The 27,235-nt window shown below is 44.4% G+C and overlaps 2 protein-coding genes across 2 annotated transcripts; one reads left to right on the forward strand and one right to left on the reverse strand.

Annotated features, from left to right (window-relative positions):
• Positions 1-6,613: 6,613 nt before the first annotated feature.
• Positions 6,614-10,631, reverse strand: isl1b (ISL LIM homeobox 1b). Its single transcript, XM_063014693.1, is given in 7 exon segments — positions 6,614-6,715; positions 6,836-6,997; positions 7,345-7,362; positions 7,646-7,865; positions 8,525-8,773; positions 9,545-9,734; positions 10,613-10,631. Coding segments are annotated over 7 exon segments (960 nt in total).
• Positions 10,632-15,860: 5,229 nt separating this feature from the next.
• Positions 15,861-25,946, forward strand: golph3b (golgi phosphoprotein 3b). Its single transcript, XM_063013961.1, has 4 exons — positions 15,861-16,240; positions 18,792-18,923; positions 19,551-19,665; positions 20,481-25,946. Exons 1-4 carry the CDS (start codon positions 16,028-16,030, stop codon positions 20,903-20,905), a joined length of 885 nt encoding a protein of 294 aa, XP_062870031.1. The 5' UTR covers positions 15,861-16,027; the 3' UTR covers positions 20,906-25,946.
• The last annotated feature ends 1,289 nt before the right edge of the window (positions 25,947-27,235 follow it).

The raw sequence follows: 27,235 nt of genomic DNA on the forward strand, positions 1-27,235 counted from the left end.
CAAGGTTCAGGGTTCAATGTTCAATTCTCAGTACTGTAGATTTCAGTGTTCAATGTCTTGTAGATTTCAGGGTTCAGTGTTCAGTACTCTAGATTTCAGTGTTCAGTTCTCAATACTGTAGATTTCAGTGTTCAATGTTCGGTACTGTAGATTTCAGGGTTCAGTGTTCAGTACTGTAGATTTCAGGGTTCAGTTCTCAATACTGTAGATTTCAGTGTTCAATGTTCGGTACTGTAGATTTCAGGGTTCAGTGTTCAGTACTGTAGATTTCAGGGTTCAGTGTTCAGTACTGTAGATTTCAGTGTTCAGTTCTCAGTACTGTAGATTTCAGGGTTCAGTGTTCAGTACTGTAGATTTCAGTGTTCAGTTCTCAGTACTGTAGATTTCAGGGTTCAGTGTTCAGTACTGTAGATTTCAGTGTTCAGTTCTCAGTACTGTAGATTTCAGGGTTCAGTGTTCAGTACTGTAGATTTCAGTGTTCAGTCTTCGGTACTGTAGATTTCAGTGTTCAGTCTTCGGTACTGTAGATTTCAGTGTTCAGTTCTCAGTACTGTAGATTTCAGGGTTCAGTGTTCAGTACTGTAGATTTCAGTGTTCAGTCTTCGGTACTGTAGATTTCAGTGTTCAGTCTTCGGTACTGTAGATTTCAGGGTTCAGTGTTCAGTACTGTAGATTTCAGTGTTCAATGTTCGGTACTGTAGATTTCAGTGTTCAGTGTTCAGTACTGTAGATTTCAGTGTTCAGTACTGTAGATTTCAGTGTTCAGTCTTCGGTACTGTAGATTTCAGTGTTCAATCCTTAGTACTGTAGATTTCAGGGTTTAGTGTTCAGTACTGTAGATTTCAGTGGTCAGTTCTCAGTACTGTAGATTTCAGTGTTCAGTCTTCGGTACTGTAGATGTCAGTGTTCAGTTCTCAGTACTGTAGATTTCAGTGTTCAGTCTTCGGTACTGTAGATGTCAGTGTTCAGTTCTCAGTACTGTAGATTTCAGTGTTCAGTCTTCGGTACTGTAGATGTCAGTGTTCAGTGTTCAGTACTGTAGATTTTAGTGTTCAATCCTTAGTACTGTAGATTTCAGTGTTTAGTATTCAGTGTTCAGTTATGTTGATGGTGATTGTGTGTGTATCTCGTCCTCCTGGACTGAGCACAACTATCTTACCAAAATGGTCATGCAGACGATCCTCTCGACAGTGTGTGTGTGTGTGTTTGACAGTGTGTGTGTGTGTGTGTGTGTGTGTTTGACAGTGTGTGTGTGTGTGTGTGTGTGTGTGTGTTTGACAGTGTGTGTGTGTGTGTGTGTGTGTGTGTGTGTGGGAGTGTATTTATACTAGACATATTTCAGTAACTAGGACTGTTCCTCAGGGAGGGGAGGGGGGTTAGTTTTGGGGGGAAGGGGTCACGTCCAAAATCACCCTGCACTCTCCTCGTCCTCATAACGTCCCATCTGACCGTGAGCTTGTCGGACGGTATTAAAACATAGTGACCTCTGTGTGAGAAGTCTTTGAAGTGTGTCTGTGGGAATTTGTGCCTCAAAGAAAGCCTCAGTCGATGTTCCGGTTCATTCCAGACATGTTGAGTGGGGTTGAGGTCAGGGCTCTGTGCAGGACACTGGACAGGAACAGGACCTTCCCTAAGCATGTAAAATGAATGTAATCATTAGAAGGGGCGTCCCAATACTTTTGACCCTACAGTGTAGGTGTGATAAACAAGCCGCCTCTGGACTCGATTCGGTTTCCCATGAGAGGGAATCATTCCATCACCCTCGTGTCCAGTCTGGCACCCAGGTGGTGGAATGAACCCCCCGCCCGACCACACGGACCCCCTCCCCAGCGGTCCGGTCGCCAGCACATGAGAGTGGACATCAATCATCTGAGGTCCCACCTAGGTCTGGACCGTTTCTGACCGAGCAGTGAGAAGATCGGAACACCCCACGCTGAGGAACGCTAACGTCCAGGATGGAGTCGGAACGTTCCAGCAGAAGGGCGGCTGTGGACAGTAGCAGGAACGGCGCAGAGCTCAACAAATGACCTTCAAACCTCTGCAACCTCTGACCTTGACCAGCGAGGTGTTCCTGGAACCCTTCACTCACCGAGCACCACATGACCAAAAGTATTCGGACGCCTGACCATGAGCGTGTCGGACGTCCCATTTAAAATAAGTGGTGTTAAAACTGAATTGGTGTCCTGCCTGGGGAAACTTGACCCACTGCGACCCTGACCAGGATAAAGCTTCTGCTAAAACCACTCGGCGTCTAAGGAATTTTCCCAGTTTGATACTGGGAACTGGGTCTATTTTTGTGCTGGAGGGATTGTGTGAGGTCTGTGGGAACTAAATGTAAACTATATGGTCAAAAGTATCTGGACACCCCTTTAATTACTGAATTATGAATTGTGTGCTTCTAAATTTACAGCAACAGTTTAGGGAAGGGCCTCTCCTGTTCCAGCAAGTCCTGACCCCTGGAATGAACTGGAACATCGACTGAGGCTTTCTTGACCAAGCCATACAAATGCTGCCATAATTTGACTGAATGTGCACAAATTCCCACAGACACACTACAAACTCTTGTGAGACTCCCTCACTTTTGGTCATGTTGTGTTCATTCAACACGCGTCTGCCATCTAGTGGTCGTTACTGAGTATTACATAAAATATGCGTTTTATAATACATGTATTATGGTCGTGGTGGGTCCGGAGCCTTTCCTAGGAACCAACGTATAGTTCAATGTTTGGCCAAAAGTATGTGGACGCCCCCTCCTAGCTGGTAATTTCAGGTGTTTCAGCAACACACATTTCTAACAGGTTTACAGAAGAAGTTGATTGTGAGCCAGGCTTTCTCATCCAAAATCACCAACGGGCACAAATTCCCATTCTGCTCAAATCCTACAGGACTGAATCTTTCTCATCCATGACATAACACTCACTGAACTATAGTAAGCATGTCTGTGGTCATTTGTGCCCATTTAGTCCTACTTAGGCCCGTCTTGTTAATGGCATTCCGATTCATCCCAGCTGTGTTTATCTGGGTTGAGCTCAGGCTCTGGGCCGTGCTGTGTGCACAGGGACTCAGTCATGCTAAAACAGAAACTGACCTTCCCCAAACTCTTACTATTAAAAGTGGTGTCCACATACTTCTGGTCCTGTATTCATCCTGAGTGTTGCATGTCTCAGATGACTTTAATGTCAGGATGGAGAGAAACTGATGCTGATGAAGATAAAAGAGGATGAGAGATTCGGGGTAATGATCCTGTCTGCTGTGGTGGAGTTTAACCGGAACTCCAAATCCTTTTAATGCAGAGTACAGTAATACTGTAACTAAGCAACAACAATCAATAAATAAAATAAATAAATAAATAAAATTGTACAGTGCGGCTGTGGCTGTTTTTGCATCTTCCATTTGTTATAATAATAATAATTATAACAGAACTACTACTAATAATAATAATAATAGTGTTAATATAATAATAATAATAATATAAAATAATAATAATAATAATAATAGCAATAATATAAAATAATAATAATAATAATAATAGTGTTAATATAAAAATAATAATAATAATAAAAAAATAAAATAATCATAATAATATATTACTACTATTACTACTACTAATATATATACATTATATATACGTATATGTATATACAGTATATATATATAAAATATATAAAATGTAAAATAACAATATAATAAAAATAATAATAATGATAATAATAATAATAATATTAATAATAATAATGATAATAATAATAGTAACAATAATAATAATAATAATAATAATAATAATAATAATAATAATAATAATAAAAATAATAATATAAATTATAATAATAATAACATATTACTACTACTAATAATAATAATTATATAATAATAATATTTAATAATAATAATAGAACTGCTAATAATAAAAATAACAATAATAATAGTAACAATAATAATAATAATAATATAAAATAGTAATAATAATAGTAATAATAATATAAAATGTCTCCTTAATGGCAGAATGTGTATCTAACATCAACATCAGAGATGCCGCCGTCATCGGTTTCAGGCCTCATTATACACAGACTGAGAATTCTGTGGACTGCCTGAATCTTTTCACCATATTATGGACTGTAGATGGTAAAAGTCCTAAATAATGTGCAAACTTGAGTTGGAAAACTTGAAAAACAATTTTTAACCAATTGACTGAAGTTTGGAACACAGTGGTGTGTCACAAGCCATCATTGCTTGTACAGACTGATCCTTGGATCCTTATCGTCAATATTCTATTGCTTTTTCACTCTCATTTTGCCGCTGTCCCAACTTTTTTTGAAACATTAGAAATTTTTTTGTGTGTGTTTATTAGTTAAATAAATATTCAAGAGAATTAACACATCACAAGCGTCCCATCTTTTCTGGAAACGTGGTTTGTACAAATAGCGACTGGGACCCGAGACACGTTTTAGCATATGCAGCGTTTCATGCTATCTCAGATGCTAATACGCGCTTATTCGCCTTGTTTTCATCACCTTTCGATCTTTACCGAGCCCTAGCATTAGCATCCGCTCTATCAGACGGCGCATCTGCATCGGCACAATGGCGCGTTAGCGTTCGATGGGACTGGAGTACGCTTCACACGCGCACCTTCACCGCTACGTTCCCCCCTCCAGATTCCACTCAGAGAGACGACGCGAGGGAGCCGGGCGGGTCTCACCTCCGGGGCGCGACTGATGCCCCGCGGCTTTTATTCACCTATTGATTCAGCTAAGTAGCGATCTCTTCACGCGCTCGCTCGCTCTGTAAGTGCTTCGAGTGGTGGACGCCACTTCAGCGCCTTTCATTCCGTCCTCCGCCCGCTTGAAGGGATCCGGGACGCGAACCCGCATTGTTCTGTTCAAAAGCGCTCGGCTTTGAAAGATCTGGGCCCGTCCGCGGATCTAACGGCGTCTTTTCTTTTAGCGTTTCTTTTTTCTGTTGTCTGATTCGAGTCTGATCCAAATCTGCTTTGCATACAGGGCCAAAAGTATTCGGACGCCCGAGCGTGAGCTTGTTGCACCTATAGTTGCTTGGTTCATTTAGAGTCTCTCTCCTTGTTTCCAGAGATCCTTGGTGATCGTGTTGAATCCAGCTGAATTCCGTTCGTCTCTCTTTCCTCTCTCAGGGCGTCGGCTTCGGTGTATTTGAAGGAAGTTTTGGAAGCGTCTTATACGCTGCTAACAGTCAGTAAATCGCTCGTCTGCTCTGGATCGCTTCGTTATTCACTTGTTTGATTTATTGCAGAAATAAAAATTGAACAATTAAGACACTAATCAAACACACATGCGGCGTCTCTCTGAACCTGTTCACCTGTTCATCTCCATTTTAATTAAAAGCTCTCAGCCGCACAAAGGCTCGAGATAATTAACGTTATTTCACTCATCTTAGCGGCTTCACAAACCCGGAGCTCCGGGGTCCAGAGATGAAAGTGTGAGAGCAGAAAGCACCGGCGCATTCATTCACTCGCCTGGTCTTGGTGAGGATGAAGCGCTCGGCTGAAGTACTGAAGATCTTTTATTATTCGGTTTCATCAACAGAAGCCAGAGGGTCCCTTTACCCGGACCGTTTCTGATCATTCGGGGGGAGGGAATGAAACCCATGGACCCCCCGTGGACCCCCCACCTTCACCATCAGAAACTTGAAACCCAGTGAAACCCAGTGAAATTAATATATAGGTGCATGCACAGAGGATGACTGATAAATAAATAAATAAAAATAAATAAATAAATAAGTTAATAAATAAATAAATACATAAATAAAAAAATAAATACATAAATAAATAAATAAATTAAGTAATTAATTATTTAGATAATAAAAGCCTCCCTCAACCCACAGGAGCTGAAATAACGAAACATGTCGTGTCACGTTTAAATCATTTTATTACGTTACACTCCAGTCTTCTCACATAAACACATTTAGTACATCAATAAACAAACAACAACATTTTTCAATGTTCCAAAACAAAGCATCATGAACTAAATCAACTAATAAATAATACAAAATAATAAAAACAGTTTTATTAAAACTGCACAGGGGAAAATAAATAAATAAATAATAAATAAATAAATAAATAAATAAAGAGGCACCCACAAAGGGGACAACTGATGGATAAATAAATAAATATAAATAAATAACAAATAAATAAATAAACAATAATTAAATAAATAAATAGGCACCTGCAAAGGGGGTGACTGATAAGTAAATAAATATAAATAAATAACAAACAAATAAATAAATAATAATTAAATAAATAGGCACCTGCACAGGGGACAAATAAATAAATAAATAAACACACAAATAAATAAATATAAATAAATAAATAACTAGGCACCTGCACAGGGGACAACTGATAAATAAATAAATACATACATAAAAATAAATAAATAAATGAATACAAATAATAATAAATAAATAGACACCTGCACATGGGATGACTGATAAATAAATAAATAAATTAGTAATTATTTCATTTAAAAATATAAAATAAAAATAAATGAATAAAAAAATAAAAATCAATAAAAAAATCAATAAAAAAATGCTTGCACAGGGGATCACTGACAAATAAATAAATAAATAGGGGTCATGCGCTACGTCTCTAAAGAAAATCATTTCTGCCGTGGTTTTGGAGCTCGGAGAACTCTTCCATGATTTGATTTCCTGTAGAACACAGACTCTTCCTCCTCTCTGATAAACAGTTCTGATCAACACAGAAGCACACAGTTACTGAGCACTCCGGGAGTAATCACTGCTCAGCAGCGTCAAACTGTTTAAATATGAACGACATTGTCCTTAGTCCTTAAGAGTGTTTGAGACTCACCGATTGCTGACCGGATATTTGATCGATCCGATCGTCTGGACTGTAACTGGTCAGTAGTTTCCAGCACGGCTGGAGATTCTGGAGATCCAGAGGTTTCACCGGTGTGTCCGAGTCCAACATCTCCGGACTCGTGGTGAAAAACGGCTCCTCCGGCATTTTAACCTTGAGAGGACAAAAGATTTTGGGTTAGAGAGGAACATTTAGTACCACAGGAATGTTACTGGGGCTCTCAGGTGGCACAACACTGTGCTGCCGACCTGGCTGGGCGTCCACACAGACACGTTCGGCCGTGTTTGAGGGCTTGATGGTCGCATGGGTTCTCTTGGCCTGCTGTTTCTATATGTGATCTTCAGGACTGGTCTAGGTGCCTGCACAAGTGGAGCTTAGCGTGGCTCTCCAGGAACGTCTCTGTGCAGGAACCCAACACTGACAGGTGAAAAGAAGTGGCCACAAATGTTTTTTGAAGTATATGGGCACAACCGTCCAGCCTTTCCAGAAGGTTCCTCCACCTCAAACCTACATTAATGCTCATAGTTTTGGAATGGGATGTCCAACAAGGTGTCCAACTCAGGTGTCCACATACTTTTGATGGTATTGAGCATTCTGGGTAACTGGGTTGCTTTCAGATGCAGGAAACAAACAAACAAACACTAAATGATTGAGGCGCTCGGGAGGAGCAGCGGTCCATCATGCTAGCCCAGCACCCCAGAGATCGGCCCGCCGGGCGTCTACCCACAGACCCGCCATGACCCTGACCAGAATAAAGCGATCTATGGACAGAAATGAACGAACCAGTACAACCAGTACTACCTGTACCGGCGTCTGCAGCAGGTTCCTCTTCTTGTCCTTGCAGCGCTTGTTTTGGAACCAGACCCGGATGACCCGCGAGCTCAGACCCGTCAGCTCCACCAGCCGCTCCTTCAGCAGGGCGTCCGGCCGCGGGTTCGAGTCGTAGCAGGAGCGCAGCACGTGGAGCTGAGCCTCGCTGAGCACCGTCCTCATCCGTGCCGTCCGGGCCGTCCGGGCGCCCCTCTCCGACCCGCTCGCCCCTAAAATATCCATTACACACCAGAATTAGGAACCTAACGAGCTTTTTAATTAAAGACAGTTTATAACATTCATACTGTATGGACAAAAGTTTTGGGACACCCCTGAATTTATGTGTTTCAGCCACAACAGTTGGTAACAGGCAATGCTTCCAACTTTGCAGCAACAGTTTAGGGAAGGTCCAGTCTCCTGCACAAAGCCCTGGCCTAAGCCCCACTCAACAGCTCTGGAATGAACAGAACACCAACCAATCAGTCAGCATACAAATGCTGTCATGTTTGGACTGAACAGGCACAAATTCCCAAAGACACACTTCAAGGTCTTAATACCGCTTGTCCAACAAGAACACACTCAGGTGTCCAAATACTTTTGGCCATATAGTGTACTTGTCACAGGTTGCACCTCCTTTAGGGGGCGCCACCTAGAAGCCCCGTACCTGCAAGGTGGGGAGATATGTGGGGACACTTCAGAACCCTGCAGAATCCCCCTTCCACAAGACATTAATTAGGTTAATCATGCCTGTGTAGACGCCCAGTCGGCTGATAGCACCACTGGGATTCGAACCCAGACCCCAGCAGTAGTCGGAGAGCTGATTTGTACATAATACAGAAGATGATGGACCTCAGGTATTTAGGATCGAACCTGATTGTGTGGGTGCTGGTGTGTTTACCTGCTCCATCAGTACACCTGTCCAGGTGAGTCCGGTGAGTCATGTGACCTGCGCAGAGCGGGAAACCATCCCGAAGGGTGAACTCGTCTCCGGGACGAAGCCGCCGGTCGCAGCGGGTGCACCGGAAACAGGGAACGTGGTAGATACGAACTCCTGCACGCATGATGTAGTCACGACTGCTGAAGAACGCCAGACACCCGGCGCATCTGCTGGAGTACAACCTGTATACGGGGACAACAGTCAGTCATTGTTTTCCAATCCACCGATTCACCTCTACTGCTGCAGACCTCCAGCCCTGACCGAGGAGGGTCCTGACTAACAGATTGCTTCTCTTCACCGGAGATCCATATTGCGCATGGAGAGTCATGCACTGATCTCCATTATCCCCCGTCACTGTGCAGTGTCATCAATCAGCCAGCAGAGGTCGTAACTGCAGCACTATCGCCCTCAGATGAGCCAATCACAAGGTCTGTCTGAAACCTAGGCACATTTTACGTCATCTTACACTACCGAGAAGAGGGCGTGTCTAAATTCTTAGCTCCCTTAAAATGCACCTACTGAGGCGCCTGAATAACGAGGGAGCGTCCAAAGCCTCCTCAGCAATCCCAGCATTCAGTGCGGCACGACTTTTCTCACAAAAAACGACAAATGTGGCAGACGAATATAATGCGGAGCAACCAACGGAGTTCCATTCACATGTACTGTAAATACATTATAATTAATGTTTAATCTGTGTAAAGGTGTAATTATACGAGTGTGGTTTATTTGTAAATTGGGGCGTCAGGGACAGTTTAAGCGTTTTCGGGACACGGAGGGAGACGTTAGCTGGCGTGCTTGAACGTCCTGAAGCTAACTGTGTTAGCTTAGTAAGCTAAGTAGAGTGTCTAAATAATCTGATTATGAGTTCCATGTGTGATTAGAATCCTCTGTACTGAAGCAGCTGATCAGGTAGATAGTTGGCATCAGGGAGCCCCGTGCCCGACCCGGCGTACCTGCGGTAATCGTTCCTGCAGAGCGTTCTTCCATCCCTGATGAAGCAGGAGTGAGACTCCGCCAGGTTCTGCTGGCACTCCGCACACCTCAGACACTGGGCGTGCCAGCGCAGGTCAGGAAACACCTTCAGCTCCAAGTGGTCAAGGATCTGCTGCCCACAACCGGCACACCGCGATACAGGAGCGTTCCCTTCACACCGCGACACAGGAGCGTTCCCTTCACACATGAGACACTCACAGCATTTAGCAGACGCTTACAGTACTGTGACAGTATTTTGTCTAAGCAATTTGGTTAAGGGCCTCGCTCAAGGGCCCGACAGTGTCAACCTGGCAGTGGTGGGGCTTGAACCAGCGACCTTTCGATTACTAGTCCAGTACCTTAACCACTAGGCTACAACTTCCCTTGACGAATGACGAAAGACAAAACGTCACTGTGCGGTCAAAAGTATCGGGACGCCACTTCTAATTACCGAATTCATGTGTTTTAGCAACAGTTTAGGGAAGGCCCTTCCTGTTCCAAAGACATGATAAAGAAAGTCCAGTGTCCTGCACAGAGCCCTGACCTCAGCCCTACTCAACAGCTCTAGGATGAATTGGAACATCGACTGATCGATCAGCGCCCAGCCATACAAACGCTGTTATATTTTGTACTATTGAATGGGCACAAATTCCCACAGACACACTCCTTCTTCTTCTTGTGAGAAGATCCAACAAGCAGTTAGAAGGGGCGTCCCGATACTTTTGTCCACATAGTGTAATTTGTTAACAATAGATAAAAGATACTCCATCCTGATCAGGGTCACAGTGGGTCCACTTGGAAACCATGAGCATAAGACTGAAATACACTTTGGAAATCCATCACAAGTCTTCACACATTCGCTTACTCACACCGAGGGGCCATTTAGAGCAGCCAATCCACCTTCTGCAAAGCAAACCCATGTGAAATTCCTCTCTGAGTGTAAGCGAGGATCAAACCTGCACCCCCGAGTCCAACGTTTCTGTCAACACAAAAACAATAAACCTTGGTGTTCATGGTGCATCTGAATGTTTCTATAGAGAATCACTTACGCTTCTGCTTCTCCTCCATGGTGAGAACGTCAGAATATACGTTCCGCTCCGAATCTGACCCCAAGCGCTCTCAGGAGTGCACACTTTTAAAACCCGGCACCCTTTAGAGTCCCCAGCCTGAGCCCCTCTCAGTTCTGTACGCCTCTGAATACAGGCACCGCTGAAGTGTCCTGCCTACATGAGCGATGATTGGTCGGGACTCGGCTATTCAAAAATACATCTGCACCCACTCCGAGGGGTTCGGGGGAGCCGCCAGGTGCAAATATAATGCACCTCCTACCATTCATTCATTCTGCTTCACCCTGGTCTGGGTCTCTGAGGGTCAGGGGCCAACACTGTGGTGGTAGCACAGCAGTGCGATACAAGACTACGTTTACATTCTCTGCATTTAGAAGACGCTTTTATCCAAAGCGACTTTCAGTACTGTGACAGAGTACAATCTAAGCAATTGAGGGTTAAGGGCCTTGCTCAAGGGCCCAACAGTGGCAACCTGGCAGTGGCTACAGCAGCTAGGCTACAGCTTCCCTACAGACTAGTAATCAGAAGGCCGGCAGTCCGAGCCCCATCACTACCAAGTTGCCACTGTTGGGCCCCTGAGCAAGGCCCTTAACCCTAACTGCTCAAATTGTATTCGGTCGTATTTGTAAGTCACTTACTGCTAAATGCACAGTGAGGACAGTGTAGTCTAGTGGTTAAGGTACTGGACTAGTAATCGAAAGGTCACTGGTTCAAGCCCCACAACTGCCAGGTTGCCACGGTTGGGCCCTTGAACAAGACCCTTAACCTTCAATTGCTTAGATAATATATACTGTCAGAGTATGTGTTAAACAAACCAGAATATGTTTTATATTTTACCAACTCTACCTCTGCACAACACAACTGATGGTCTCAAACACATTGAAAAAGCAAGAAATTCCATTCCAGGCGGCTACCTCATGAAGCTGATTGAGAAAATGCCAAGAGTGTGCAAAGCTGTCATCAGAGCAAAAGATGGCTATACTTTGAAGAATCTAAAATATAAAACATATTCTGGTTTGTATAATTCCATATGTGTTCCTTCATAGTTAATCTAGTTAGTCTTCAGTATTAATCTACAATGTAGAAAATGTACAAGAAAAACCAAAGGAATAAGAAGGTGTGTCCAAACTTTTGACTGGTACTGTACATAAACCTGACCGATACTGTTTAGAGCAAATCATCAGAATAAAGTCAGTGTGAATTTTCAGTCACTTGCTCTGTAAAGCTGAATATCAATACAGGAACTGAAGCGCATTTAAAAAAGCTTCAAAGCTTTTTTGAAAAATAATGAGGTCAACCTCAAAAAAGTAGATGGTGATGACCTGTAGACTGAAACAGTAGATCTCAAGCCATGAAAGTGTGTAAACCCCTGGTCTAGATGTACAGAACGGAGAGGTATTTGACAGGGATAAAAAGAAAACATGAGTAACCCACATTACATACTACAACTCTTATACTGACACTTTTACCCTTTATTACATAATAAAAAACAGATTTTTATTCATAACTTAAATAGCATTTAAAGTATTCAGCATATTAATAACTTCAATAGCTTTTAAAATTTGCTTTAAAATGCTCCAAAACAAGTTGTATTTTATCAAGTGTAACCCACATTACATACTACAACTCGTATACTGACACTTTTACCCGGTGGACTATTCTCAGTAAAAAGAAGATTAATTAGATAAAAATATTAACACTAAATTAGTCTTTTTTTCCCCGTAGCTTTTTAATGTGACATATATCCTACATTTGTCTGAACAGTTTATAATCCTAAACTAACGTGTTTGCACAAAACAAAAACGCTTCACTTCACATGTAGGGTTGCAACTAACGATTATTTTCCTAATCAGTCTGGTGATTATGTTTTTGATTATTTGCTTAGTTGGATTATTTTAAATACAAAAACAGAAACAATATTTACAAAAAAAAGCAATATTTAAATAAATATTAAAACATCCACAACACTAGTACGATTTTTCTTCTTAATTTTGTTTAATCAAGCTGGCTGTTTAATTATTTTATGGCATATTAAATACCGCCATGTACCTCTATAATAATAATAATGCTATTTCCTGATTTTCAGTGTAAAATCACACATACCAGTAATTCAACCATTAAAAAAGAGCCACAGACGCCTCTTGCACATTGAAGACTTAAATTAAATTAAAGACTGCAACATAACTTTAAGGAATCTTTGTATTTTAGCTGCTCAGAATGACTTGGTTACAGTGTAAAATGTTTTACATGTACTGATAAATATGCAGAAATACTTAAAAAACCTCTTTGTTTACTTTGCAGGTGGAGAATGCAGAGACGCCCTGAATTACTACCTAACTTTATTTGTTTTTTTCCCCATTTTCTATTTATTCATTTCCATTAGAATTTAAATATTTATTTTCCATTTCCCATTGATTAATAATAATATAATTAATACAATATATTCTAACTGATTTTACCTCAGTTTATAAGGGATAGAAAAATTGCCTCACAGCAAGAAGGTCCTGGGTTCAATTCCCCTTTCTGTGTGTGGTTTGCATGTTCTCCCCGTGTCCGTGTGGGTTTCCTCCGGGAGCTCCGGTTATCTCCTACAGTACTAAAACATGCAGTGAGAACAACCAGAATTACTAAACTGCCCCAAGATATGACTGTGTGATGGACTGGCCACTTGTCAGGGGTGTTTCCTGCCTTTCGCCCAGTGAACGGGACCCACCGCGACCCTGATAGGACCCTAAATGAATGGATGAATAAGAAGTTTTAAGTTCCTTTGACGAACGAAACAATTCTGTGCTCATACGGAATCATGTATCATGTAAGGTGCAGGTTCAATCAATAATAAAGTAATAAAATGACGTGTTTAGAACTGCTGCTCTGAGAGAGGACTGTACTGTTGATTTAGAGGAGTATGCTTCTGGAGTAACTGGCTACATTAGCTACTGCACTGAGGCTATTGTTCCCACTAAACACTGCAGGAACTACCCCAACCAAAAACCCTGGATAAACTGTGAAGTTCGTTCCATGCTACGTACTCGCTCAGCTGCATTTGTCTCAGGCAACACTGAGGACTACAAAAGGGCCAGATATGACCTGCGTAGAGCCATCAAAGGGGCCAAGAGACAGTACACACAGAAGCTGGAGGGATATTACATCAATACGGACTCCCGGCGCATGTGGCAAGGTTTGCAACACATCACAGATTACCAGCAGAGGAACATAGATATCACAACCAGCAATCCATCACTAACCGAAGAGCTGAATGAGTTCTACGCGCGCTTTGAGGCCCTCACCATCGAACCACTGAAAGAGGTTCCAGCCACAGAGAGCACACAGGACGCTTCACTCATTGTGTCTGTGATGGAGGTGCGCAGGGCGCTTCTGAGAGTAAACCCAAGGAAGGCAACTGGTCCAGACAGCATTCCTGGACGTGCACTACAGGTTTGTTCATCAGAGCTGGCAGATGTGTTTGCAGACATATTCAACCTGTCTCTTATGCAAGCCTCTGTTCCTTCCTGCTTTAAGACCACCACCATTGTTCCACTCCCAAAGACAAACACAATAACCTGCTTGAATGACTATCGTCCCATTGCGCTCACACCTATCGTAATGAAGTGCTTTGAAAGGATAGTCATGACTCGTATCCAAAAAGCCATTCCGGATACATTGGACCCCCTACAATTTGCATATCGTCAAAACAGATCCACTGATGATGCAATCTGCACAGCCATGCACACAGCCCTTTCACATCTGGAAGGCAAGGACACATATGTAAGAATGCTGTTCATCGACTACAGCTCGGCGTTCAACACAGTCATACCACACAGGCTCACCGAGAAGCTCCACACCCTTGGACTGACACCGACCCTCTGTAACTGGATACTAGATTTTCTATGTGACCGATCTCAGTCAGTCAGGATTGGCACTCGAACATCCAGCACAAAGACCATAAACATTGGGACACCTCAAGGCTGCGTGCTGAGCCCTCTTCTGTACTCGCTCTTCACACATGACTGTGTGGCCTCTTATAACACCACCAGTATTATTACGTTTGCTGATGACACCACAGTCATTGGTCTTATTACTGGGGGGGATGAGATGGCGTACAGGAGGGAGGTAGCAGATCTTGTGGACTGGTGTCAGAACAACAATCTTTCATTAAATATCAACAAAACAAAGGAACTGATTGTGGACCCCAGGAGGAGAGGAGAACAGCATACACCGCTGTATATAGGTGGAACAGTGGTGGAGAAGGTGAAAACCTTCAAATTTCTGGGTGTGCACATCAGCGAGGATCTCACCTGGTCCTGCAACACACGCCATATCATTAAGAAGTCTCAACAGAGACTGTACTTCCTAAGAAGACTAAGAAAATTTGGCATGTCAACCAAAATTCTCAGCAACTTCTACAGATGTACGGTGGAAAGTGTCCTTACCAGCTCCATTACAGTCTGGTATGGAAACTGCACTGCAGAGGACAGGAAGGAACTCCAGCGTGTAATAAAAACTGCACAAAGAATTTCTGGAACGTCCTACCCTGCACTACAGGACATTTATCAGACCAGGGTGGTCAGGAGAGCCCACAACATAATTAAGGACAGCACACACCCCCAAAACTACCTCTTTACTCCTCTGCCATCAGGCAAACGTTTCAGAAGCCTAAAGGCCAGAACAACAAGACTGACAAACAGTTTTTACCCACAAGCAGTCAGGCTTGTGAACAAACACGGACTATCACATACACAACTTAGCTCATGAACATTGTACATTCTCTACAATGCACTATTGCACATTTAAATGACTGCTGCTACTTGCACATAATGTTGCACAATTTACACTTTAAAATAACTGCTGCTGTATTTTTCTGTATTTATGCTGTATAACACTGCATAATTTCTGCACCTTATGTAACTGCTGCTATGTGCCTTTTGTACTGCCTTATTTTATTTTATTTCTATTTTTTTTCCTCTGTATATAAAACGTTTTTTTATAGTTTAAATTATATATTTTTTTAAAAAGTTTTTTCTAGTAATATTCTGTTAGTTTAATTTTGTTTTATGTTTAATACTTATTGATGTTTGGAGGACGAACAAAGTAAGAATTTCATTGTACAGTGTAACTGCTAGTTCTTCTGTGCACATGACAATAAAACTCTTGAATCTTGAATGTCTATACTTTTGGGACCACTGACGTCATTCCCGGATCTCTGACGTCACGGCTGTGCCCGTACCGAATGAGGAACTGTGTTCCGGCTCTATGTAAACATCCACGTCAACGAGCGGCTCCTAAATCACCGCAGAGGACGATTTAATTATAATCTGATGATTTAATACATAAATAAATAAATAAAACAGTTCCCTGGAGCGCTCGCTGATCAGATTGTCGGACTGTTAGCGCTTCATCATGACTTCCATCACGCAGAGGAACAGTTCGGGCCTGGTGCAGCGGCGGACCGAGGCCTCGCGTAACGCCGCCGCCGACAAGGAGAAGAGCCCGGCCGGCGAGGAGCACGAGGAGCGCCGCGAGGAGGAAGACGACGAGCAGCGGGGGGACTCGAAAGAAACCCGTCTGACTCTGATGGAGGAGGTGCTGCTGCTGGGGCTCAAGGATAGAGAGGTACTGGGGACACATAAACATCATAAATCCGCCCCCATACGCCAGGTTTACCTTCCACAAACGATCATTTATAGAATATAAGTGCACGATGATATATTATATACATATTTATGTTGCTTTATATGAAATATACACATAAAAACGATCATTGTAGTGTTTTAGAGAAGCAGGGTGTTTTGTTAATGCTGACATGTCTTTAATCTTACACTCCTACACGATATAGCTAGTCTGTAGGACCTAAAGTTGGGTCACAACATGATTAACCCATTAAAACTTAATAACCAGCCTTCATCCGCTTCAGCCAGAGATTCAAGTGTTTTGCAACCATAAATCCTTAGAGAAGAGATTGGGACGCCGTTGGGAGCGTTGTCTGGAAGTTCCAGGCTCGTGGCTGTGAGAGGACGTCCAGAACTTCGTCCGGAGGCCTTGTGTTACTTCAGAAGACGTCCAGGACGACCCGAGAGAGGCTGGGACAGAAGTGTGAGTGGCAACAGCCGTAAGAAGATCACTAAACATCTAAGAACTTCATCAAAAATCAGAGGAAGGAGTGAAATGGAATGCACCAGAAGGAATTTGGACAGGACCGCAGGGTTCTGTGGAGTGACGGATCAAAACTGGGATTGTCTGGCGCAGGAAGGGCAAGGCTTATGACCGGAAGAACACGATCCTTATGGTCAAGCATGGAGGTGGACGTATGTTGTCCTATCCAACTCCCCTGTAGTATCTGTCCTCCACTGCCGCAGACCGCTTCTTTTCACCTGTACGGCGGGTTCACGCACTGCTCTCCGTTATTCACCGTCTGTGTGCAGCGTGCAGCGCCTCGACCGGCCAGCAGAGGCCGCAACTACAGCAGCAGCGATGATGAACCCCCTCCACCGGCCCTCCCGCTCTCTCTGTTTACCGGACTAACGACCCTCTTTACTAAGTGTTTATTTAAAACCAGTCCTGCTCTTAATGACTTTCATCTAACAATATTATAGCAGATTTGTTTTCTTAAGTGTTTAATGCTTCATAGATGAAAGATCGTTCTTTTTAAACACTGTTTTCGGAGTTTACGGCTTGTAAACAAGCCTCCGGACGGCTCTTTACAGAAGGAAGAGTCAATAATGTTCCACCCAGCGCTGACGTCTTTAAACGGTTCTCCAGTAGCTCTCGGACTGCTGACCAGCTCGTTCTTGGTCATTCTTCTTTCCAAAACGACCTTTTATTTGGGGAAATCCGGTCTTTGTGGAATAATGTTTAATACAGAACACTGGGAAGGAGCTCAGCAGTACCAGGAAAGCTTCCCCACCACTATTAGACACTATTGGTGTTGGATTTCTCACCAGTGTTTTGTGGAGCATCGCCGCACGTGATCTTTGCCTGACGTAGCTCTGGGCCTGTAGCAGTCACAGGGTCTGAGTGGTCTTGGGACCTTAAGGGACCTCTTCAGTTCCCCTGTTTTAATCCTCATGGCTCTTGTACCCTGTGCCGACCGAGTAGAGCTTTGGACTTTCGACCTCTCTCCCTCAGGCGCGACAAGCCGTGCCTGTTTAGACGCCTGGACAGGTCAAGATCTCACTGGTGGTTAGCACGTTAGACCGCTGCACCACTTGAGCGCAGCACGTATGATTTTTACTAGGGATGCATCAATACCATTTTTTCCCAACCGAGTACAAGTACCGATACCGATACCTATTGGATCAGATATCTGACGTGCTAGAAAACTTCACACTTAGCGATCGAGAGCCGAGTTTCGATCGCCGAGCGAACGCCGAGCGAAAATCAGGACAAAGATTCGTGTGGTGTGAACCGGGCATAACGCAGCGACGTGCACTAGGCACACGGTATCGGATGTTTAGTATCGGAGCCTCGTTTGCGAGTACGAGTTAGTGAGCGCGGTATCGGTATCGGTACTCATGCAGATCAAATTTTTACTATAGAATATATAATGGAATGTAGATAAGCGTCGGCGTTTTAGGATACAGGAGCCAGAGTTTATAAAAGGAGTCACGCAAAGTTCTTAAAGAAACGAAACGTTTTGGAGAAACATTCTGTCCTTTATCGGACATGAAGAGCACTTTTACGGAGTAAACTGACAGTGTTGGTGCTGCAGAGCTCCAGCGAGCCGGGTCCTAGCTGTAAAAGAACACATTGGGTCTGTCTGAAAACCTGATCAGCTTCTAATAAGACCTGGAGCTCATCATCTGATTATTTAGACGCTCGGTTTGAAACTCGGAGTTGCCACCGGTCGGCTGGGCGCCATCTGGCGGGCGTAATTGGCAGTGCCTGCAGCAGGTACTAATTGGCCACCGTATGTGTGGGTGGGCGGGTCTTCATACGCTGTGTGAGGACCCTGGTGCAGAATGCAGGGGCGAGAAGAGGAGGGCTGTGGACGTGTCGGAAGAGGCGTGTAAAGCGACGTGCTCTCCTCGGGTGCAATCGGGTATCCCTCAGCAGCGGGCATGTAGGATGGCATAAAATGCGTCTGTGTAGAGAGAGAGAGAGCTAGGGTTTTCGTACAGACCTAATGAGTATGGTGTGTGTGTGTGTGTGTGTGTGTGTTTCACAGGGCTACACGTCGTTCTGGAACGACTGCATATCGTCGGGTCTGAGGGGCTGCATGCTGATCGAGCTCGGGCTCCGGGGACGACTGCAGCTGGAACCCTGCGGCCTGAGGAGGAAAAGCCTGCTGGCCAGGAAGGTACGAGAGCTTTACGAGGTGTCAGATACACAGATGTAGTTACTCAGTCTAGAAATGGCCCTTGTCTGGTAAACAAATGACATTTCTAGTTTGACCTCGTCGGATTCGATGCCTTTCCTCAGCCGACTCGCCATAATAAACCAGAAAATCCTAAAAACGAGAGAGAAAAAAATGACGTCCGGTCAGCAGTCTGTGACCTAAAGCCGCGACACGACGGGATTCAACAGAACCAAACACCGTAAGCGAAGCCGAAGTTCCTCCGCAGCCGTGTAGAAGCGCGATGCATTTGCGTCTCCGGATTTCCATGCGATCTTCTCGTCTCGTGTTACGTTTGGTTTTGCGGATCTGAAACCATTTGACCGGTACTGGGTAAATCATCAGGAGGGAATGCAAACCCAGCGGCGACTCCCAACATTCAAATGACGCAATTTTACTTTCTTATTCGGCCACGACGCTGCTGCTGTTGCGCTGGTGTGTGTGTGTGTGTGTGGGTTGAAATTAAACATGGGTTTTGAGCTTCCGGTGCAGCCTGAAAGGAAGCTGAAATAAAACCCTTCCTCTTTTTAGTCCCGGTCGACCCCGTGCGCCGTGTGTTGTCCTGCATTACCGGTTTGCTTTTGCGTTTAGGTGGTGTGTAAATCGGACGCGCCCACGGGGGACGTGTTGCTAGACGAGGCGCTGAAGCACGTGAAGGAGACGCAGCCTCCGGAGACGGTGCAGAGCTGGATAGAGCTGCTCAGCGGTGAGGAGAGGCGCTTATTTCTTATATTTGATTTTAGTTTCTTTTAGTTGTGTCCTTCTAACTGGACGTACGATTTTAAAACCCTGTAATCTAGGGGATACGAGTCCAGGTGCTGGGGTGCTGGAACCGAGACCAGGGGGCCAAATTCATTTAGTAGGAGGGTCCAGCCATTCTAAAAACATTCCTGCCATCCTAATATGTTTATTTATCATTTTTACATTAGTATATTGGGGGGGGGGGGGGGGGGGGGGGGCGCTGGATCAGACACAGCAGCGCTGCTGGAGTTTTTAAACACCGTGTCCACTCACTGTCCACTCTATTAGACACTCCTACCTAGTCGGTCCACCTTGTAGATGTAAAGTCAGAGACGATCGCTCATCTATCGCTGCTGTTTGAGTCGCTCATCTTCTAGACCTGTTTGGCTGGATGTTTTTGGTTGGTGGACGATTCTCAGTCCAGCAGTGACAGTGAGGTGTTTCAACCAGCACAACACACACTAACACACCACCACCTTGTCAGTGTCACTGCAGTGCTGGGAATCATCCACCACCTAAATAATACCTGCTCTGTGGTGGTCCTGTGGTGGTCCTGACCATTGAAGAACAGGGTGAAAGGGGGCAACAAAGCATGTAGAGAAACAGACGGACTACAGTCAGTAATTGTAGAACTACAAAGTGCTTCTATATGGTAAGTGGAGCTGATAACATGGACAGTGAGTGTAGAAACAAGGAGGTGGTTATAATGTTATGGCTGATCGGTGTATAACGTCCTGGGCACCACTGATGTGTGATCTTCTCCTCTCGTCCCCCGTTCAGGAGAGACGTGGAACCCCCTGCGGCTGCACTACCAGCTGCGTAACGTGCGCGAGCGCCTGGCCAAGAACCTGGTGGAGAAGGGCGTGCTGAGCACGGAGAAGCAGAACTTCCTGCTCTTCGACATGACCACGCACCCGCTCAGCAACGGCACCATCAAGCAGCGCCTGGTCCGCCGGCTGCAGGAGGCCATGCTGGACAAGTGGGTGAGGGAGCCCCAGCGCATGGACAAGCGCCTGCTGGGCCTCATCCTGCTGGCCCACTCGTCCGACGTGCTGGAGAACGCCTTCGCGCCGCTGCAGGACGAGCAGTACGAGCTGGCCACCAAGCGCGTGCGCACGCTGCTGGAGCTGGAGCCCGAGGCCGAGGCCGCCAAGGCCGGCGCCAACGAGCTGCTCTGGGCCGTCGTGGCCGCGTTCACCAAATGAGCCCCGCCCGCCCGCGCGGGGGAGGGGGCGGATAGAGGGGCGCATTTTCTTTCGGTACAGAGAGAGAGACTTTAGCTGCTTTTACCAAAGGGGCGAGAGACATCGAGATAAACAGAGAGAGAGAGAGAGAGAGAGAGAGGCGCACACTGGGCATCACATTTATAGAGATTTATACTGAACTAACGGTGGTGGTTTAATCGTGGTGCGAATCTGGTAAATGAAGGAGATTCTGATCATTCTAATCATGATTTATGTGATGATTTCTTGGGGTTCTCCGACCTCCACAGCACTGCCCTCGGGTTCTCCAGGCTGCTGGTGTCGTGAGCACGGACTATGTGCACAGCACCTGGGTTCAAGTTTGCTTTTTAATTCCCTGAGAGATTGATTGACCGTTTGGTACCCGTACCGTATCAGAATACCCTGTCGTACTGTAGTAACATACCCAGATCTTACCCAAATACCCTGGTACCTTACCTATGGTGCAGTACTGTAGGGCAGCTGTAGCCGAGCGGTGACGGTATTAGACTAGTAATCGAAAGGTCGCTGGTTCACATCCAACACTGTCAGGTTGCCACTGTTAACCCTCAATTGCTTAGATAATATACTGTCACGGTACTGTAAGTCGCTTTGGATACAATATCCTGCCTTACTTCAATTGCTGTACTACAATACCTCACCAGAATACCCTGCCATAGTACAACAATACCCGGTACCCTGTCGTACTACAGTACAGTACCCTTACCTTACCAAAATACCCTGCTGTACTACAATACCCTACCCTTACCTTACCAAAATACCCTGCTGTACTATAATACCCTACCCTTACCTTACCAAAATACCCTGCTGTACTACAATACCCTACCCTTACCTCACCAGAATACCCTGCTGTACTATAATACCGTACCCTTACCTTATCAAAATACCCTGCTGTACTACAATACCCTACCCTTACCTTACCAAAATACCCTGCTGTACTATAATACCCTACCCTTACCTTACCAAAATACCCTGCTGTACTACAATACCGTACCCTTACCTCACCAGAATACCCTGCTGTACTATAATACCGTACCCTTACCTTATCAAAATACCCTGCTGTACTACAATACCCTACCCTTACCTTACCAAAATACCCTGCTGTACTACAATACCCTACCTTTACCTTACCAAAATACCCTGCTGTACTATAATACCCTACCCTTACCTTACCAAAATACCCTGCTGTACTACAATACCCTACCTTTACCTTACCAAAATACCCTGCTGTACTATAATACCGTACCCTTACCTTACCAAAATACCCTGCTGTACTACAATACCCTACCCTTACCTTACCAAAATACCCTGCTGTACTACAATACCGTACCCTTACCTCACCAGAATACCCTGCTGTACTATAATACCGTACCCTTACCTTATCAAAATACCCTGCTGTACTACAATACCCTACCCTTACCTTACCAAAATACCCTGCTGTACTACAATACCGTACCCTTACCTCACCAGAATACCCTGCCATAGTACAACAATACCCGGTACCCTGTCGTACTACAGTACAGTACCCTTATTTTATCAAAATACCCTGCTGTACTACAGTACCGTACGCATACCTTACCAAAATACCCTGCTGTACTACAATACCCTACCCATACCTTACCAAAATACCCTGCCGTACTACAGTACCGTACCCTTACCTTACCAAAATACCCTGCTGTACTACAATGCCCTACCCTTACCTTACCAAAATACTGTGCCGTACTACAATACCCTACCCTTACCTTACCAAAATACTGTGCCGTACTACAATACCCTACCCTTACCTTACCAAAATACCCTGCTGTACTACAATACCCTACCCTTACCTTATCAAAATACCCTGCTGTACTACAATAACGTACCCTTACCTTATCAAAATACCCTGCTGTACTACAATACCCTACCCTTACCTTACCAAAATACCCTGCCGTACTACAATACCCTACCCTTACCTTACCAAAATACCCTGCTGTACTACAATACCGTACCCATACCTTATCAAAATACCCTGCTGTACTACAATACCGTACCCTTACCTCACCAGAATACCCTGCCATAGTACAACAATACCCGGTACCCTGTCGTACTACAGTACAGTACCCTTATTTTATCAAAATACCCTGCTGTACTACAGTACCGTACGCATACCTTACCAAAATACCCTGCTGTACTACAATACCCTACCCTTACCTTACCAAAATACCCTGCCGTACTACAGTACCGTACCCTTACCTTACCAAAATACCCTGCTGTACTACAATGCCCTACCCTTACCTTACCAAAATACTGTGCCGTACTACAATACCCTACCCTTACCTTACCAAAATACCCTGCTGTACTACAATACCCTACCCTTACCTTATCAAAATACCCTGCTGTACTACAATAACGTACCCTTACCTTATCAAAATACCCTGCTGTACTACAATACCCTACCCTTACCTTACCAAAATACCCTGCCGTACTACAATACCCTACCCTTACCTTACCAAAATACCCTGCTGTACTACAATACCGTACCCTTACCTCACCAGAATACCCTGCCATAGTACAACAATACCCGGTACCCTGTCGTACTACAGTACAGTACCCTTATTTTATCAAAATACCCTGCTGTACTACAGTACCGTACGCATACCTTACCAAAATACCCTGCTGTACTACAATACCCTACCCTTACCTTACCAAAATACCCTGCCGTACTACAGTACCGTACCCTTACCTTACCAAAATACCCTGCTGTACTACAATGCCCTACCCTTACCTTACCAAAATACTGTGCCGTACTACAATACCCTACCCTTACCTTACCAAAATACCCTGCTGTACTACAATACCCTACCCTTACCTTATCAAAATACCCTGCTGTACTACAATAACGTACCCTTACCTTATCAAAATACCCTGCTGTACTACAATACCCTACCCTTACCTTACCAAAATACCCTGCCGTACTACAATACCCTACCCTTACCTTACCAAAATACCCTGCCGTACTACAATACCCTACCCTTACCTTACCAAAATACCCTGCTGTACTACAATACCGTACCCTTACCTCACCAGAATACCCTGCCATAGTACAACAATACCCGGTACCCTGTCGTACTACAGTACAGTACCCTTATTTTATCAAAATACCCTGCTGTACTACAGTACCGTACGCATACCTTACCAAAATACCCTGCTGTACTACAATACCCTACCCTTACCTTACCAAAATACCCTGCTGTACTACAATACCCTACCCATACCTTACCAAAATACCCTGCTGTACTACAATACCCTACCCTTACCTTACCAAAATACCCTGCTGTACTACAATACCCTACCCATACCTTACCAAAATACCCTGCTGTACTACAATACCCTACCCATACCTTACCAAAATACCCTGCTGTACTACAATACCCTACCCTTACCTTACCAAAATACCCTGCTGTACTACAATAACGTACCCATATTTGATCAAAATACCCTGCTGTACTACAATACCGTACCCATATTTGATCAAAATACCCTGCTGTACTATAATACCGTACCCATATTTGATCAAAATACCCTTCCTTCCTATAGTACCGTATCAGTACCCAACCAAAATACCGCGTTGTACTTCAGAACTGTACCTGTACTTCACCAGAATACCCTGTTGTACTACAGTACCATACCCATATCCCTCCCTACTATAATACAATACCGAAATTCCTTCCTTACCCTACCCAAATCTTACCAGAATACCCTGTTGTACTATAGTACGGTACTAGTACCTTACCAAAACACCCTGCTGTAGTACAATACCGCTCTACAGTACTGTACCCATCCTGCCAGACTACAGTACCCTACCCACATTTTACTAAAATATCCCGCTGTACTACAGTACCCTACCTTTACCTTACCAGAATACCCTGCCATACTACAGTACCCTACCCTTATCTTACTAGAATACCCTGTTGTACTACAGTACCCTGCCCACTTCTAATCAAAATACCCTTCAGTACACCAAAACCATACATTTACCTTACCAAAATGCCCTGCTGTACTACAATACCTTACTTTTCCCTTCAAATTTGACCAAAATACCCAGCCATATCACAGTACAACGTACCCATTCAACAGTACCGTACCCATGGTGCAGCGGGATATTCGGTTCGAAGCTCGGCGTTGCCACCGGTCGGCTGGGCGCCATCTAGTGGTCATAACTGGCAGTGCCTGCAGCAGACACGGTTCTGTTAGAAATAAATAGACAAAAAACAGTACCATACAGATCCTACCGTACTACATTTCCCTACTCGTACCTTACCACAGTACCCTGTTGTACTACAGTACAGTACCGTACCAGTACCTTATCAAAACACCCTGCTATAGTACAATACCAAAATTCCTTGCCGTTCAGCAGTACTGTACCCATCCCACTGTACCTTACCGAACTACCCTGGTGGGGTGTAAGATAGGGTTTAATTCTGATCTTGCCTCGTTTACTGTGGGTATCAGGAGTACCACACTATCCATCCAATATTAACACCCACGGTTAGGAACTGGGACGTCTAACAGGCTCACGTTTAGGCGTCCACATACTTTTGACCCTATAGAGTACAGATAAGTAATGATGAGGAGGAACTATTTATATAAAGAGGGATATTTATAGCAGTCAGGCGGATTTATTTTTATCGTCGTTATTAATAATCAGATGATTTTACACAAACGGACTCGTTCTGTCATTAACTGAGAATAAAATCTGTATAAAATAAACAGCACGATGGTGGAGCCGGTGTGTGTGATCCTGCACGGTGGACGATCGGGATTTTGTGGAAGCGCCATGGCTCTCGGTCTGTTCAGGGTCCATGGAAAGTTTGTATGTTCTCCCACCGAGCGCTCCACAAGATCAAAGACTTCTGAGACTTCAGTGTATTTTTATTCTCTTTTTCTTTTGTTTGTGATCCACAGTTCAGTTCCGGCGTTCACTTTCATTCCTAATCATCAGTAAAATTCACCTGATTTATTTTTCTTTCTTGTTTCTGTCGTTGTTTCACTTCTAGATTTACACCAAAAGTATTCGGACGCCTTTTAAAAACAAATAAAGTGACACAGCCATAACATTAAATCCACCTCACGGTCCATTTATCAGCTCCACTTACCATATAGAAGCACTTTGTAGTTCTACAATTACTGACTGTAGTCCATCTGTTTCTCTGCATGCTTTGTTACCCCCTTTCACCCTGTTCTTCAATGGTCAGGACCCCCACAGGACCACCACAGAGCAGGTATTATTTAGGTGGTGGATGATTCTCAGCACTGCAGTGACACTGACATGGTGGTGGTGTGTTAGTGTGTTTTGTGCTGGTATGAGTGGATCAGACACAGCAGCGCTGCTGGAGTTTTTAAACACCGTGTCCACTCACTGTCCACTCTATTAGACGCTCCTACCTAGTCGGTCCACCTTGTAGATGTAAAGTCAGAGACGATCGCTCATCTATTGCTGCTGTTTGAGTCGCTCATCTTCTAGACCTTCATCAGTCACAGGATGCTGCGCTGTCGGCTGGATGTTTTTGGTTGGTGGACTATTCTCAGTCCAGCAGTGACAGTGAGGTGTTTAAAAACTCCAGCAGCGCTGCTGTGTCTGATCCACCCATACCAGCACAACACACACTAACACACCACCACCATGTCAGTGCAGTGCTGAGAATCATCCACCACCTAAATAATACCTGCTCTGTGGGGGTCCTGACCATTGAAGAACAGGGTGAAAGCAGGTTAAAAAGCATGTAGAGAAACAGATGGACTACAGTCAGTAATTGTAGAACTACAAAGTGCTTCTATATGGTAAGTGGGGCTGATAACATGGACAGTGAGTGTAGAAACAAGGAGGTGGTTTTAATGTTATGGCTGATCGGTGTATGATCTAATGACAAGACTTCTTACAAGTCTGTGGGAATTTGTGCTCGGTCATTCGAACAATGGCTGGACGCTGATTGATCAGTTGGTGTTCCGGTTCATCTCAGAGCTGTTGAGTGGCGCTGAGGTGATTTGCATGACCCTCACGCCGGCTGAAGAGTTTGACAGACTGGTACGTCTCTTCTGACACACTTGTGAAGCATCCAGCCGCTTCTTTTCCCCATGCAGTGGTGAATGCTCACAGAAAGCATCAAACCTGAAAATCAACTCTGAACCCTGGGCGCCACCTAAACACCCCTGGATTTGGGGTAACGATAAGAGGTTTCATATTGGTGCAGCCCTCATTATTCTGTTACAGTCTCTTCAGGAAGGGAGTATATGAACAAAAGCAATTATTATTAT

This window comes from Trichomycterus rosablanca, chromosome 18, assembly GCF_030014385.1.
Source record: "Trichomycterus rosablanca isolate fTriRos1 chromosome 18, fTriRos1.hap1, whole genome shotgun sequence".
NCBI classification, from domain to species: domain Eukaryota; kingdom Metazoa; phylum Chordata; class Actinopteri; order Siluriformes; family Trichomycteridae; genus Trichomycterus; species Trichomycterus rosablanca.

Excerpts from the sequence above, each read along its gene's own strand:
- golph3b (XM_063013961.1), top strand. The coding sequence starts at position 16,028 with ATGACTTCCATCACGCAGAGGAACAGTTCGGGCCTGGTGCAGCGGCGG. Across the intron at positions 16,241-18,791 it reads TGGGGCTCAAGGATAGAGAG|GGCTACACGTCGTTCTGGAA; the intron begins GTACTGGGGACA and ends TGTGTTTCACAG. Across the intron at positions 18,924-19,550 it reads AAAGCCTGCTGGCCAGGAAG|GTGGTGTGTAAATCGGACGC; the intron begins GTACGAGAGCTT and ends TTTTGCGTTTAG.